Source organism: Maniola hyperantus, chromosome 3 (assembly GCF_902806685.2).
Source record: "Maniola hyperantus chromosome 3, iAphHyp1.2, whole genome shotgun sequence".
NCBI lineage: Eukaryota > Metazoa > Arthropoda > Insecta > Lepidoptera > Nymphalidae > Maniola > Maniola hyperantus.
The window spans coordinates 639,227-655,254 of record NC_048538.1 but is presented as its reverse complement, the minus strand read 5'-3'; the positions used below and the strand labels follow the sequence as shown (position 1 = coordinate 655,254).

At 39.5% G+C, this 16,028-nt stretch overlaps 2 protein-coding genes across 3 annotated transcripts in view; one reads left to right on the top strand and one right to left on the bottom strand.

The window, feature by feature from the left end:
* Positions 1 to 9,246, top strand: part of LOC117996749 (ankyrin repeat domain-containing protein 29) — a 52,438-nt gene extending 43,192 nt beyond the window's left edge. For both annotated transcript variants that reach the window (XM_069509732.1, XM_034984902.2), the window contains 4 exons: positions 700 to 798; positions 2,097 to 2,294; positions 3,419 to 3,514; positions 4,216 to 9,246. In XM_069509732.1, the coding sequence (XP_069365833.1) occupies positions 700 to 798; positions 2,097 to 2,294; positions 3,419 to 3,514; positions 4,216 to 4,422 (600 nt within the window). In that variant the 3' untranslated portion in view covers positions 4,423 to 9,246. The remainder of the gene's footprint in view (positions 1 to 699; positions 799 to 2,096; positions 2,295 to 3,418; positions 3,515 to 4,215) is intronic.
* On the bottom strand, positions 5,407 to 14,035 carry LOC117996750 (lymphokine-activated killer T-cell-originated protein kinase-like). Its single transcript, XM_034984903.2, has 5 exons — positions 13,771 to 14,035; positions 13,133 to 13,428; positions 12,388 to 12,583; positions 11,104 to 11,310; positions 5,407 to 10,143 (listed from the first exon to the last, which is right to left on the bottom strand). The coding sequence occupies exons 1-5, from the start codon at positions 13,877 to 13,879 to the stop codon at positions 9,992 to 9,994; spliced, it is 960 nt and encodes a 319-aa protein (XP_034840794.1). The 5' UTR covers positions 13,880 to 14,035; the 3' UTR covers positions 5,407 to 9,991.
* Positions 14,036 to 16,028: the final 1,993 nt, after the last annotated feature.

The window sequence follows — 16,028 nt, the reverse complement described above, 5'->3', positions numbered from 1 at the left end:
CGCGACTTCGTCCACGTGGACTACACAAATTTCAAACCCCTATTTCACCCCCTTAGAGATCGAATTTGCAAAAATCCTTTCTTAGCGGATGCCTACGTCATAATAGCTATCTGCATGCCAAATTTCAGCCCGATCCGTCCAGTAGTTTGAGCTGTGCGTTGATAGATCAGTCAGTCAGTCAGTCAGTCATTCAGTCGGTCAGTCAGTCAGTCACCTTTTCCTTTTATATATATAGATTAACGTGCAAAATATCGCAAAAATAGACTGTAGTATGGAACCCTCGATACGCGAGCCTGACTCGCACTTGGCCGGTCTTGTAGTTTATAATAAAACTAGCTTATGCTCGCGACTTCGTCCGCGTGGACTACAAAATTTCAAACCCCTATTTAACCCCCTTAGGAGTTGAATTTTCAAAACCCTTTCTTAGCGGATGCCTACGTCATACTTAATAGCTATCTGCATGCCAAATTTCAGCCTGATCCGTCCAGTAGTTTGAGCTGTGCGTTGATAGATCAGTCAGTCAGTCATTCAGTCAGTCAGTCAGTCAGTCACCTTTTCCTTTTATATATATAGATTAACGTGCAAAATATCGCAAAAATACGACTGTAGTATGGAACCCTCGTTACGCGAGCCTGACTCGCACTTGGCCGGTTTTGTAGTTTATAATAAAATTATATTCGTTATACGTATTTATTCCAGGATGGCGGCACTCCGCTGTTCGTGGCGTGTCAGTGCGGCCACTTGCCCGTCGTCGAGGAGCTCATACGGAGGGGGGCTAATGTGAACTCTTGCATGAAGGTTCGTTATACATCACTAGCTTTTACCCGCTCCGATTTAGGTTTTAAAAATTCTGCGGAAACCATTTGATTTACGCAAGATAAAGTATCTTTCTATTTGAGATTCCAAAATACAATGTTTTAGTTTTGCGAATAGTTTTTATATGATCCAGATTTAACTATTTATCCAATAATAAATGTAAACTAGTAAAACACGATCAAAAGGGCTCTTGCCACCATAGACGTTCCTTCGCTCATTGAGCCGGCAGGGATTAGTCGGGATGATGGCAAGAGAGTAGAGACCTGATGGATTGACGCTGGTTCCCTGGGAACGGGGACGGGCGCTAATGTGAGACGCAACTTGCGTTGACACATTGGCCCCGTGTCATATCAGGGAGACAGCATCAAGACCGGGAGCCGCAGCAGAAACAGCTGAAAACGGCAAGCGGCGCAAGTATGCCTCTCTTTAGAGAGTTACATTTTTGTTCCGTTTGCCGTGGAGACCCAGGGGCCATGGAGTTTTAGTGCTAAAAAAAATTTACGAGACATTTCACCGCGATTAATAGATAGTTAGTGACAGAAGGGCTGATTCATTTTTTGCGCAACGTATCAGCCCGGCTGTCCAGCGCGGGAATGCAGCTAGTATTCTTGGCACCGTTCCACGCGGGCATGATTTGTATAGTAATTAGATAAGACTAGCTTTAAGTTTTATTATAATAGTATTTTCATTAAAGAAAAATTTCAGATAAAAAATATATATTTTGCCCTTTGGTTTAAGTGTCTCTATTTTAGGGGAAATTTTGCGGCAAATAATGTAATGCCAAACGTAGATTTGCGCGTTGTTTAAACATCGACCATCTCACTCTTGAGTATGTCTCCCCCGGTAATAGTGATTGCAACAGCATGCTCTCAGATCACATGATAATAGAGGCATCACTGCCGTTATCAGTGGCGGATTTTCAGTCTTGGCCGCCCTAGGCCCCAGGATTTCGTAAGTACCGGCCGCCCCTTTCTCAACACCCATTAATCATGGTCGTAGCCATGAGTTGAGGGGGGGGGGGGATTAAAAATGTACCTTTTGATTTGTCAGTAAATTACAATCCAATGACAAATAGGAGCTCGAGCGCAGCAGGCGCAATTTTTTTTTGTTACTAAAAAAAAGTTATTTTTGCCATGATTGGCCGCCTCTAATATCTAGCCGCCCTAGGCCCGGGCCTACTGGGCCTTAGGGCAAATCCGCCACTGGCCGTTATGAAGCTTTGCCCCGAAAACTCAATGGTTATCTGCTTCAAATTCAAGTATTTTTATTCTAATTTCCAGGACAAAGCCACCCCCCTATTCATAGCAGCACAGAACGGTCACGAGGAAGTGTGCCTCGCGTTACTGTCGGCAGGCGCGAGTGTGGACGCGGCACGCAGCGACCGCGCCTCGCCGCTGTGGATCGCGGCGCAATGCGGACACCAGCGTGTGGCCCGGGCATTACTAGCCGCGGGGGCGCAAGTCGACAAGCTGAGACAGGTAATGAGACCAGAGTTGTGACTCCAACAACGCGACAGGTTATGGGACCAGAGTTGTGACTCCAACAACGCGACAGGTTATGGAACCAGAGTTGTGACTCCAACAATGCGACAGGTTATGAGACCAGAGTTGTGACTCCAACAACGCGACAGGTTATGGAACCAGAGTTGTGACTCCAACAATGCGACAGGTTATGAGACCAGAGTTGTGACTTCAACAACGCGACAGGTTATGGGACCAGAGTTGTGACTCCAACAACGCGACAGGTTATGGAACCAGAGTTGTGACTCCAACAATGCGACAGGTTATGAGACCAGAGTTGTGACTCCAACAACGCGACAGGTTATGGAACCAGAGTTGTGACTCCAACAATGCGACAGGTTATGAGACCAGAGTTGTGACTCCAACAACGCGACAGGTTATGGAACCAGAGTTGTGACTCCAACAATGCGACAGGTTATGGGACCAGAGTTGTGACTCCAACAACGCGACAGGTTATGGAACCAGAGTTGTGACTCCAACAATGCGACAGGTTATGAGACCAGAGTTGTGACTCCAACAACGCGACAGGTTATGGGACAAGAAATAGTTGTGACTTCAACAATGCGTCAGGTTATGGGACAAGAAATAGTTGTGACTTCAACAATGCGTCAGGTTATGGGACAAGAAATAGTTGTGACTTCAACAATGCGTCAGGTTATGGGACAAGAAATAGTTGTGACTTCAACAATGCGTCAGGTTATGGGACAAGAAATAGTTGTGACTTCAACAATGCGTCAGGTTATGGGACAAGAAATAGTTGTGATTTCAACAATGCGTCAGGTTATGGGACAAGAAATAGTTGTGACTTCAACAATACGAGGGATATGGATCTCGGGCACGCACGTCTTACTTTTCGAAGTTATGTGCGTTTTAAGCAATCAAATATCACTTGATTTAACGGCGAAGGAAAACATCGTGAGGAAACCTGCACGCCTGAGAGTTCTCCATAGTGTTCTCAAAGGTCTGTGAAGTCTGCCAATCCGCACTTGGCCAGTTTGTTGGGCAAACCCTTCTCTTTCGTAGAGGAGACCGTGTTCAGTAGTGGGCCGGCGATGGTTTGATGATATATTTCCTGTTTCCAGGACGGCGCCACGCCACTGTTCAAGGCGGCACACAAGGGGCACGCGCCCGTGGTGGCCGAGCTGCTGAAATATAAGCCCAATTTAGGCATATTACCGGTCAGTGCAATTGTTTATTTAAATTAAAAGTGCGTTTTTCATTTACCGCAACAATTTTGCTTCATCATCATCATCATCATCATCATCAGCCTGTGGACGTCCACTGTTGGACATAGGCCTTCCCTAAAGAGCGCCACCACACCCGGTCCTCAGCCTTCCTCATCCAGCCACTTCCCGCTGCGGTAACAATTTTGCTTAAGGTCTCTTAAATATAAATAAAATTGTGGTGTATTTTGCTGTGTTTACGGAAAGGAGTGAAGTTTTTGATGTAGTTACGTAATTAAAAAAAACCGATAAAGTGCGAGTCGAACTTGCACACGAAGGGATCCGTACCATAGTGCAAGATTCTGTGCTTATTAAGTTTTTTGATTTGCAGCCATATTGAGTTTTTTTAATATGTAGGTATATTAAGAGCTTCCGAGATGGTCAAGCACGTAGATTTTTGCTTGAGTCAAGCATTTTGCCGGTTTACAAAGTTTGCTTCATGCTTGAGTCAAGCATTTGCGTGATTGATGCGATTTTATATTTTTGCTTGACACGACGACGTTCGGACAGTGTTCGATGTATGAGAAAAGTGCCGTTTGCTTGATCAAGCCGCTTGACGAGCGCATCAAGCGTGCATCAAGCACCTTGATGAAGCAAAACAAATCTAGGTGCTTGACGTCAAGCTCTTTATAATACCGACGCATGTGTATTCCCAGAACGGTCAGTCAGCTCTCCACGGCGCGGCCATGTTCGGCCAGCTGGCGTGCGTGCGTCTGCTGGCGCGGCGCCGCGTGGCCGTCGGCAGCGACGTGGTGGCGGTGACCACTCTCCGCAACGCGGCCGGCCTCACGCCGCTGCAGGTCGCCGCTCAGGCGGGCAAGCGAGACGTGGTCGCCTACCTCAAGCAGCTGGAGCACTCGTGATATATCACACACACCATGTAACACCATCTTCATCATCATCATCATATCAACCCTTTTTCGACCCATTTGGGTGTGACTCGTTGGGAATTCATCGATTTTTTTCCCATCGAGTCACATTGTTACTGAGTCTTAAGTCTAAGCTAAGTCAGAGTGCGCTCTATAGATTTCGCGTTAACTCAATTCGAAAAAACGATTGATTAGGTACCATCGAGTCGCAACAGTGTGAGTCGATGGGAATCTATCGACTTTTAGGACCAGCTTACTGAGGACAGGTCTCCTCTCTGAAAAAGAAGGGTCATTCAGGCCATAGTCCACCATGCTGGCCAAGTTCGGATTGGCTCTTTCTCAAATAGAACGAAATTTTAGCGCTCGTAACGCTCGCGGTTTTTATTAATTTTAAACTTTTAAACATTATTCTCTATAGATGCTCGCTCCGCTCGCAGTTATCTTGTGAGCCATGTTACCTATTTAATAATAGTTCTACTTCAAAAAAATCCCACAAAAAGTTTCCTGACATCGGGATTCCTCTAAATTAAATTTTGAGTTGCTGGATTTTTTTTAGTTGATTAACCAACTGTACGGACTTAGTACAGCTTTTCTCATCTTGTCACATTCCCGTCTTGACTGCATCATCACTTTCCATCAAAGGAGATAGCAATAAAAAAAGAAAGAACAGTAGGTATGCGGCAGAAAGTAATGTACATCGACCTTTAGAAAGACATAGAAGATTTGTAGAGCGTTGTCTCTGTCGAAAACGTCATATGAGTGACAGAGACAAACGCTCTACAAAGCCGAAATGTAATTCTGAAGGCGGATGTACATTACTTTCTGCCGTGTACTGTACTTATATTAATTAACCTAATATCAAGTAAATAAGCACATATTAGCCATCGCCTTATATGTATACCTCACACAATAACAATATTTTTATTAAAAGTATATCAAACATAAAAATAACGTGAAAGGCTTGTAAATAAAACAATATTTTATAAACATAGAAATGTATTGAATAGAAATAAAACGACAGGCTTGCGCTTCTCGCCTACATTCTTGTAACAAAAACTTAATCGAGCTTAAAATGGGCTTAGTATTGGAAAATAGCTACATAGAATTAGGGTGATTGTCAATTCGTACAACTAATTACTTAGTCTTTAAAGACTGTTTCATAAGGACTCAGAACAGATGAACTTTTCATCTGTTCCGAGTCCAGAAAAAGTCATAGAAGCATTGACTTATATATTACTAGCTGACAGTTTCATACAAACTTCAAACCCCTATTTTAACCCTTTATGGGGTTGAATTTTGAAAAATGCTTTCTTAGCGGACGCCTACGTTATGATAACTATCTGCATGCCAAATTTCAGCGTGATCCGTCTAGTACATTGAGCTGTGCGTTGATAGATCAGTCAGTCAGTCAGTTAGTCACCTTTTACTTTTATATAAAAGAAGACTTCGTAAGGACAGGTCCATTGAACAAGCAAAATGGCACCGACTCAATGGTCCTAAAATGTTTATTTAGCACCACTGCAACCTCAGTGACGTCTGAATGTCAAACGGGTCGTTCATTAGTATCTAAGAGGTGGCGCTGATTTATTTGGTTCCAAAACCGTGAAAAATTTTGTTCGCTTGGGCATATCTTGTCATTTATATCGATGCATAGAAGCTAGTTGCAACCAGAAAATTCTTGAAACTGAAGTTGGAACTAGAGTCTAGGCGACTAGGCAAGCCACATGTCTGTGTGTATGTAAATAATAGTGTAACCTTAGATATTGTGGCCAATTCTTTTGTACACAATCTCTACTAACAGTTATTGCTATTCCCTTTCATAATGCTCGCTACGGAAAAGGATAATATAAGATTTAGGGTGAGATCTATAGAACACACTGACTTAGCTTAGACCATACCTTAGACTTAAGACAGAGTTAAAGCGAGACAGAGCTATTTCTCTCACATAAATCTGTCTCGTTGTAACTCAGTCTTTAGTCTGAGCATAGTCAAAGTGCGCTCTATAGATGTCAGCTTTAGACCTGTCTATGTAGAGATATTGTACAACAGGATAAGCAACGTTGTACTGTGCGACAAGGATCTTTTGGCACTTGAATGACATTGACAGGGGGGCGTAGTTGTAGAACAAAGGCTGCCAGCAAATAAAATCTCTTTTAGAGAGAATATGTTGAAAACGTCAATATTGAGAATCGAGTAAGTTTTATCTAATTTTAACTGAATGTGAAATTAAGAAAGGTGTCTCTGTTTCCACGGCGAGAAATAATAATATAAACATTGACAGGTTATGGACTTGCAACTTATCATGTACTAGCTTATGCTCGCGACTTCGTCCGCGTGGACAACACAAATTTCAAACCCCTATTTCACCCCCTTAGGGGTTGAAATTTTCAGAAATCCTTTCTTAGCGGATGTTTACGTCATAATAGCTATCTGCATGCCAAATTTCAGCCCGATCCGTGCAGTAGTTTGAGCTATGCTTTGATAGATCAGTCAGTCAGTCAGTCACCTTTTCCTTTTATATATTTAGATATCATGTATCTATTATCAGGATATATCGTGATATTTTATGGCGGAATGGGCTCTTATCAGTACCCTTATTATAAATGCGAAAGTGTGTTTGTTTGTTGGTTTGTTGGTTTGTCCTTCAATCACGTCGCAACAGTTCAACGGATTTACGTGATTTTTTGCATGGGTATAGATAAAGACCTAGAGAGTGACAAAGGATACGTTTTATCCCGGAAAATCAAAGAATTCCCACGGGATTTTTTAAAAACCTAATTCCACGCGGACGAAGTCGCGGGCATCAGCTAGTATTTAATAAAAACAGTGTATTTCAGATTTTTTACATAGCAACACCACATTTATGGGGGCAGCGTGACACTTCACAAGATGGCGGCTTTAGTTCCGATTTTGGCCACGCGCCAAAAGATCCTTGTCGCACTGTAAATAGCTAATATGGACGTCAAATTATACTAAGTGTACTAACTTAGTTTTATATATAAACGTTAGTTATGTTATCCAATGAAATGTTTCCAACAATCAGGGCCTTAAATGCATTTTATGAAATTGTAACATCTCTTTATACAAAGAGCCCACTACACATTGACCCGTTTCCCTCGGCGAACGTGAAATACTTAAAACAATGTAGATTTTTTAATGTATTTTTTGGCAAAAAATAGGAATTACATAATTGGGTTTTGTGTAGAATGTATTGCCCGGAGATAGAAAGTTAGCAGATTATCACCTCCATGCCTCGAATCGGGCTATGAGAATATAGGAATAAAAACTACGCTTGTGAATGTGTGTGTGTGTCTGTGTGTGTGTATGACACTGCAGCTAGGCTGTGAATTGGCTACCGTGGCCGAAATTCGGCCGAGAGGAGGGAGTTGTTATTTTTATACAAACTGCCACTTTCAAGTGACAGTTGCGATGTCATAAAATTTTCTATTCTTTGAACGTATTATAATATACGTTGGACGCTTGGACCAATGTGTAGTGAGTCATAAAAGCTTTCAGGGCCTTGTTTTTCGATCGGTGCTTTTTATTTTAAGCTATTTTATTATATAAGTACTAATAGTAAAATCTCACTAGTACAGTTAACTTTAACTAGTCAATTAAACAGCTCATTGTAGTTCTTAACGTTATGTCGAAAAGCTATCGTCATGAATCTCGGAAAAGTACATATTTTTGAAGTAAAACAGTACATTTTTTACAATGTGGTTGCCAATGTTAATCAATGGGCGAAAAAATAATAACTAAAGTACAGATTTTACAATATTTATTCAACTACCCTATTTGAATGTAATTTTAGTATCTATTTTTTGTAAAACTTACAAGTTATAACTTGTAAGCTTTATAAAGCGCGAAGCAAAAACAACTCGTAATTTGTCTGAATTGGGTATTGAATTGGGAATTTGATAAATATTATTAATTTATGATAAACTAGGATAAAAATAATGACATACGCTGAAAAAAATATTAAAATCCAACAAAGATTTAAAAAGTTACAGGCATTTTAAATTTGGAGTGGGAGGATCTTCTATCTCTTTCTCGCAAAACGAAAATTTGTATGAAACCGCACGAAGCTACTATGGCATTAGTAGGGTGTGACGTCAAAATTCTATATCAGTATCTCTGTCTAATCAGAAATATTTAAATGCTTATAACTTTTTTGTTATTTGATCGATTTAATTACTTTCTTTTAGTTTACGTCCATTACTTTTATCCTAGTGAAATAAACATAAAGTAAACAAAAAAAAAGAAAGTGAAGTTGCTATAAAGTGATAAAAAAATTGGAGTCAAATACCCAATTAAGTGTTAAAATCAATTTATTGCATAGTTGCAACTGCAGTATGCAGTATTGCAGATCATGCTTACCAGCACCAGCTTAGCCATAATAAGATCTGTTATAATATAAACTATAATAATCTCAAATTATATACTATTACTTATACTTTAGTTTGTCTTGGCTGACTTATAAGATAAATCGCGGAAACCTCGGAGAAACACGTAAGCGACGGGATTTTACCTTTTAAGTCAGTCAGTTAAGGAAAAATAGATTATACCTATAACATTAAAACACAAAATATAACTATATTTTTGAACATTTGCTTCACATCACTAATTCATACTATATAGTATATAGATAATGTACTGTAAAATATTGTATATTAAGTGTATAAATCACAATTTTGTATACAATTGTGGTGTGTAAGTGTATAATAGTGAAGCGAGGTATTTTAACTACTACTTTTAAGAACTACCTACATACATTGTTGAATTTTTATTTATGTTACTTAAATATAGTTGTTTAAAACATTATTTAATTTATTTACCCAATAAAATTTCAAAATAAAATTTACAAAAACTAGGTATCAATACCGAGTTTGTGTAAATTGTTTTTTTTTCTGGTATGTTACCAAAAATAAAGTACAATAATAATCTCTAACTTATAGAACTACAACTGGACCATTTCTGTACATTAAATATACAATATACATATTTTGAAAATTTCAATAGAAGGAAGCGTAGGGATTGAGCTGTTCATTGATATGTCAGTCAGTCAGTTTATCCTATTATAATGTATATTATGTCGCAATTGGATAGTACAATCAGCTGTTTTATAAAACCAACAGTTGTTTTACAAAACAGCTCTGTGAAACAACTTAGCAACTTGTCACTGGATACAATCCAGTAGGTCGATTTTGTAAAACCTGCGTCAATCATTATTACAATCTCAATTGTTGTGATTGGCTGAATTTGTACTTGTATTCTACTGTTGCAATACTACTTGTTTGTAATACAATGAATTGTAGCCAATCGTGTTCGTGCGAATCGCCAGATCGTGATCGTGACAGCTGACATTCTACCGCAATCGAGCACGGTAGGATGACAGCTACAAAGTCACGATCGCAATCACCTCTGATTGGTTGACGCTCGCTCACTATTGGCTACAATGTATTGTTGCAACAAGAATACCGTCATGATACAGTTTTTCCGCAATCGACCTGGAATGTTAAATTGCAAGTTAGTTCTTCAACTTCACGTCACAAGCACTATACCTCTACATGTTAGCTAGGAAGTGTTCTGCGGTTGCCGCGACGTGCTGCGCGGCGGGTCTGCGGCACGGCTCGGGCTCGGTGCAGCAGGAGAACAGCGTCAGAGGACCAGCGTACTCCTGCTCCGAAATGTTGGCGGGCACGGCCGGCCGCGTGCCTGCAGGCAAGGCGAAGAGATGAGGAATTGTCAATATACACTAGGATGTTGAAAAAATGTTGATATAATCCATACTTCCATACTAATATTATAAATGCGAAAGTGTGTCTGTCTGCTAGCTTTTCACGGCTCAACCGTTCAACCGATTTTGACGAAATTTGGTACAGACATAGCTTACATCCCGGGGAAGGACATAGGCTACTTTTTATCCCGGATAATTGATGAGTTCCCACAGGATTTTTAAAAAGCTAAATCCACGCGGACGAAGTCGCGGGCATCAGCTAGTATGGATATAATATTATTGTATTGATATTTTGTTTTTTTGGGATAGGTACTCTTTAGTAATTTTTCATATTCGATATTTCGATTGTTCAATATACACTTAATATAGGCTTGTTAAAAAAAATATTGATACACTATTATATCCATATTATTGTTTCCCATACATCAATATTTTTTTGGTGATATTTCAATATCAAAACATCAAGTATCGGAACATTATCAAAAATAATATTTTAATGTTGTTGCCACCACTGCGACTGACCTAAATCGCTGGTATTCAGAGCGGGAAACAAGTGCAGCACTGGTTTTTTTTGGGGTAATCAATTAATTTTAACTAACTTCACTTACAATCAAAAACTAATATGCATAAAAATCTGTTTTAGAATGTACAGGTAAGCCCTTTCATATGATACCCCACTTTATACAGTTATCTTACTTTGAAAATTGAAAATATAATTATCAGTTCATAACCACAATTTAATTTTTTTGTGTGATATAACCACAAATTCATGGGTTTTAGATTTTTCCTCTTATGTCTGCTATAAGACCTACCTACATGTCAAATTTCATGATTCTATTTCAACGGGAAGTACCCTATAGGTTTCTTTATAGACAGACAGACGACAAAGTGATCCTTTATAAAATATATAAAAACTGTTCTAACAAATTAAAACCTACCGTATCTTTCGAAGAAGATATTCATAAGACTATCTTCATCATCAAGACTGTCCATGCTCATGTCCTGCAGCGTGTCGTCCTCGCTCTGGCTGTGCGGCGGCATGAGCGCCATCATCTCCCACAGCGTGAGCCCCAGGGGCCAGATGTCCGCTGCACTGGTGATGGTGTCACCACTTATCACTTCTGGAGCACTCCACGCTTCTGTGCCTACAAGTACATGAAAAAACATTAGGTAGGTATGCTTAAACAAATCAAACCAGTTATTTTTCAAAACATGGTAACCAAGTAATATTAATTTCAGTAAATCAAGGAATTTTAAGCCCTTTTTACGCTGACGTTACGTTACCGTAGGTCGATTTTGTAAAACCTGCATTTACAATCTCAATTGTCGTGATTGGCTGAATTTGTGCGATTCTTGGTGCAACAATGCATTGTAGCCAATAGTGATCGAGCGTCAACCAATCAGAGGTGATTGCGATCGTGACATTGTAGCTGTCATTGTACCGCAATCGCGCAGCTGAAATAATAACTATGAGTAGAATAATGTGAAACAGCCATAATTCATACTAACATTACTCCTAAATACGAAAGTTTGTCTGTCTGGTAACTTTTCACAGACAATCTGTTTAACCAATTTCGACAAAATTCGGTACAGAGGTACCTAATAGGCACATGTTCCTTTTTGTCCCAGAAAATCAAAGTTTCCATGGGATTTGTAGAAAACTTAAAACCACGTAGATGAAGTCCCAACCACCATCTAGAATCTAGATTCTAAAAAAGAAAAAAACATTTCATTTTTGAAAGCTGTGCCACACATTACTAGTTAACTAATGGTTTTTAGCTTATTTCGTGGTTTAATGACGTATTTTAATGTAGACTAGCTTATGCTCGCGACTCCGTCCGCGTGGACTACACAAACTTTAAACAACTTCATATTTCACCCCTTTGGGGTTAAATTTTTAAGCGGATTTTCTTAGCGGATGTCTAACCTACGTCAACTCATAATAGTTATCTGCATGCCAAATTTCAGCTCGATCCGTCCAGTAATTTGAGCTGTGCGTTGATAGATCAGTCAGTCAGTCAATCCTTTTATATATTTAGACAACAGTTCCGTCGTGACCATGACCCGTGGCTTGAAATATCGACAAGTAAAAACATCAAATTAATCCTGGTACGTATGTACTATGTACCCATTATCTACATTAAAATGTTATCAGCTAAACCTATGGGTTAGGTTATCCCGTAGGTTCTAATGTTTAATATTTAAAGAAAATGACAAATTACCAAAATAAACAGCCTTCCCAGCCTCTTCCTTGTCAACTTGTCCCTTCTGGTCGAGCGGCAGGGTGACTCCAAAGTCACACAGCTTGCACACCGCAAAGTCGCTGTTCACTAAGATGTTGTAGGACTTCATGTCTCCGTGCAGGATTTGCATTTTTGTATGCAGGTACTCCAGGGCCTTCCCTATGTCTAATGCCACCTGAATACAAGAATAACAACTATTTTATAAACAAATCATAATAAAAATACTTTTATTGTAACTAGTAAGGCTAAGTACTAATGAAAAAGAAAAACTCGAAAAATCTAAATCCATGTGGATGAAGTCACTGGCATCATCTATTTGGTACAGAAATAGCTTGCATCCTTGAAACAAACGGAATACTTTTATCCTGAAAAATCAGAGATTCCACAGGATTTTATGAAAAACCCAAATTCATCCATCCATCCAGTCATCTAGTTATACATTAAAATAATCACAAAGAAGCAATCTCTTCCAGGCAACCTAGGAAAACAATTAATATGAATAAATTAAGGAATAAATCAAATATCAACCAACAAATGCATGAATTCATATTCCTTCATGAATAATGTATTGGTGTAGATACTATTATTTATCAGTGAACTCCATATAGTTAATTGATAAGTTCATAAGTTGTATGTAAGTACTTGATTTGTCAGTATTAAAGACTGCAAGACCAGGCTGATACTTATAGTCAAAAGTCTGCTGAGGGAGTAATAAAGATCTTACCTTCAATATCTTCTCAGGCGCAAAGGGCTCACAATCATCATCTAACTTCTTCTCAATCATATCACCGAGGGACAGGTCACAGGCTTCCATACCCAGGTACAGGATCTTCCCCTTGCTGAAGGCCCTGAAGCCCACTATGTTGGGATGGGACATGCGCTGCAGAAGCTCCGCCTCTGCTTGGAGTCGGTCCGTGTACACTTTGTTAGGCTTCACACGCTTGTTGAGCATTTTCAATGCCCACGGTGAACGTATCTGACCGGCTTTAGGAGATCGCATCAGCTGCATTACTGATACACCTATATAAAATGAAATAATTAGGTACAATAAAATGACAATGCTTTTGTGGTAATTTAATTACATAATTCAATGGCATTTACTTAGTTGTCAATGCAATATAAGAGAAATAAGATTCAACACAACTTTTTTGCAATTTCTTTTGCATTTGCAAGAGAAAAGAAATTATTTTTTTGTAGTATGAAATCAAATTATGCTTGTTTGTCTAAGAGCAGCCACACCCAGAATCTTAATTGTACTTTGTCCTGTAGGAGTTACGACTGATCGAGCAGTCAGCAGTTGTTACAGTTGCCAACTGCCTAACCTGTGGACTTCAATTATTCATTAGAGAAGTAGGTACCTACCTGTTCCGTAGCCAAGTCTGTTGAGGAACGGTGACGGAGGAATCGTGATCGTTTCATTGATGTCGATAGCTTTCGTCCTGGTCCTGGTCGGCGTTCGGAATTCAGACATGGTAGGGGAGTTTAAATTTCACAAAACAATTCACGATTTCACAAAATACAAGAATTAATAATTCAATTTCACAACCAAGGTTCAAGTTCCGTAATTTTCAAATTCGAAATTCGAATGTTTGACAACATAACGGAAATCTTGACATAAAATGGTTGTGACAGTGACGTTTTAGTTCGTCCAAAAACTATTATAATAAAATATTTACTTTTTAGAAGGCAATATTAATTGCGTGCCTTCTAAAAAATATTTTAATTTTATTACTAGAAGAACTTTAATAAACGTAAATAAACTAACTATAACGAAGAAAAAACGTACACATTTAACAGTCGGCGCGGAGCTATAGTACGCGGCCAAAAGTAAAGAACATCGATCTTTAGAAAGAGACAGTCGGCTAATTTCAGCTTCGTAGAGCGTTATCCCAGTCGCACGAAATACTAATAGTCCAGTATCTATTAGGAGCTGCTAAACAATTAACTGTGATTTGTTTCTTTTGATGATTATTTTTATTCATTGTATAAAATGGAATTGTAGGGTTCCATACCTCAAAAGTAAAAAAGTATATCTTAATTTGTTATCTGTCTATCTATCTGTCAAAAAACCTATAGGGAACTTCCCGTTGACCTAGAATCATGAAATTTGGAAGGTAGGTAGGTCTTATAGCACAAGTAAAGGAATACATCAGGAAAGCATGAATTTGTGAACCTATCACAAATAACATTAAAATGTGTTCGCGAACAAATAATATTTTCAACTTTCAAAGTAAAGGTTCGTACGCACCTGAGCGGCGCGGCGCGGCGCTTCAGTGAGCTTCACGTCGCGGCACAGAGCTTCAAAATATCATTTCTATCATTTTGTATGGCGCATATCGCACTAGAGCGGCGCGGCGCGGCGCTTCACCGCGCGTTGCCGCGCGGCACGGCTGGAGAGAATATTTTGAAGCGCACCGAAGCGACGCGCAGTGCAGTGACGCTAGTGCGACATACCCAGCGGCGCGGCGCGGCGCTTCAGTATGCGTACGTCGCTCGAATAAGATACACGCGCATCTTGTTAGGTATTTAAAGTACAGGCAAGAATCGGCAAGATAGACCTCAAAATAAATAACGTAGGTTTAATTTTTGACACATGACGTGTTCCTCATGCTCTTAGAAGTATATCCTCAAAGGTCCCAACCCCTAGGATGTCGGCTTCCCCCCTTCCCAGTGTCTAAATGTATAAATGTCTCTCCGAGCGTTATGAGAAAACATCAATGGTAAAAATAATCCTGATTAAATAACTATAATATATTATGTACATATTATACCTACCTACTTCATCTAGGTAGAATTAATAGTTTCGGAAATATGCCTACCTATTGTACTTGTGTTTATATTATACTAGCTTATGCCCGCGACGTCGTCCGCGTGGACTACACAAATCTCGAACCCCTATTTTACCCCCTTAGGGGTTGAATTTTCATAAATCCCTTTTTAGCGGATGTCTACGTCATATTAGCTAGTTAGCTAGCCAGCATGCCAAATTTCAGCCCGATCCGTCAAGTAGTTTGAGCTGTGCGTTGATAGATCAGTCAGTCAGTCACCTTTTTCTTTTAGATAGGTATTTAGATATAATACGTACCTGTGTTTACCTGCCTATTTTATATATTCTATTGCACATAAAACAAAGACATTTTGCGAAAATGCTTTTTCTAATGTAATTTCCACAGAACCTAAGGGACTAGCTGATGCCCGCAACTTCGTTCGCGTAGATGTAGGTTTTTTAAAAATCCCGTGGAAACTTTTTGATTTTCGGGATAAAACTAGCCTATGTGTAGGTACACATAGGCTACTTTTATCCTACAGGGTATAATCTATCTCAGGTATATAGGTACTAGTAGGTAATTCCCGGAAATGTGCTCACCTATAGAAAAATCTAAATCCACGCGGACGAAGTCGCAGGCATCATCTAGTTGCATTTTTTTTTAGATTTTTAATCCCGTGTGAACTCTTTGATTTTCCGGGATAAAAAGTTGCCTACCTCTGTCAATTCCCGGAATGCAAGCTACCTCTGGTCCAAACTTCATATAAATGGGCCTTTAACAATCCTGTGGAAATTCTTTCATTTTCCAGGATAAAAAGTAGCCTGTCCTTCCCCGGGATGTAATTCAACTTTG

What these genes read in the sequence shown, in the direction of transcription:
- LOC117996750 (XM_034984903.2), bottom strand. Translation starts at nt 13,879, where the DNA reads ATGTCTGAATTCCGAACGCCGACCAGGACCAGGACGAAAGCTATCGAC. An exon ending in CAGACTTGGCTACGGAACAG is followed by an intron (nt 13,429 to 13,770) that starts GTAGGTACCTAC and finishes CATTTTATATAG; the next exon opens with GTGTATCAGTAATGCAGCTG. An exon ending in CGCCTGAGAAGATATTGAAG is followed by an intron (nt 12,584 to 13,132) that starts GTAAGATCTTTA and finishes TCTTGTATTCAG; the next exon opens with GTGGCATTAGACATAGGGAA.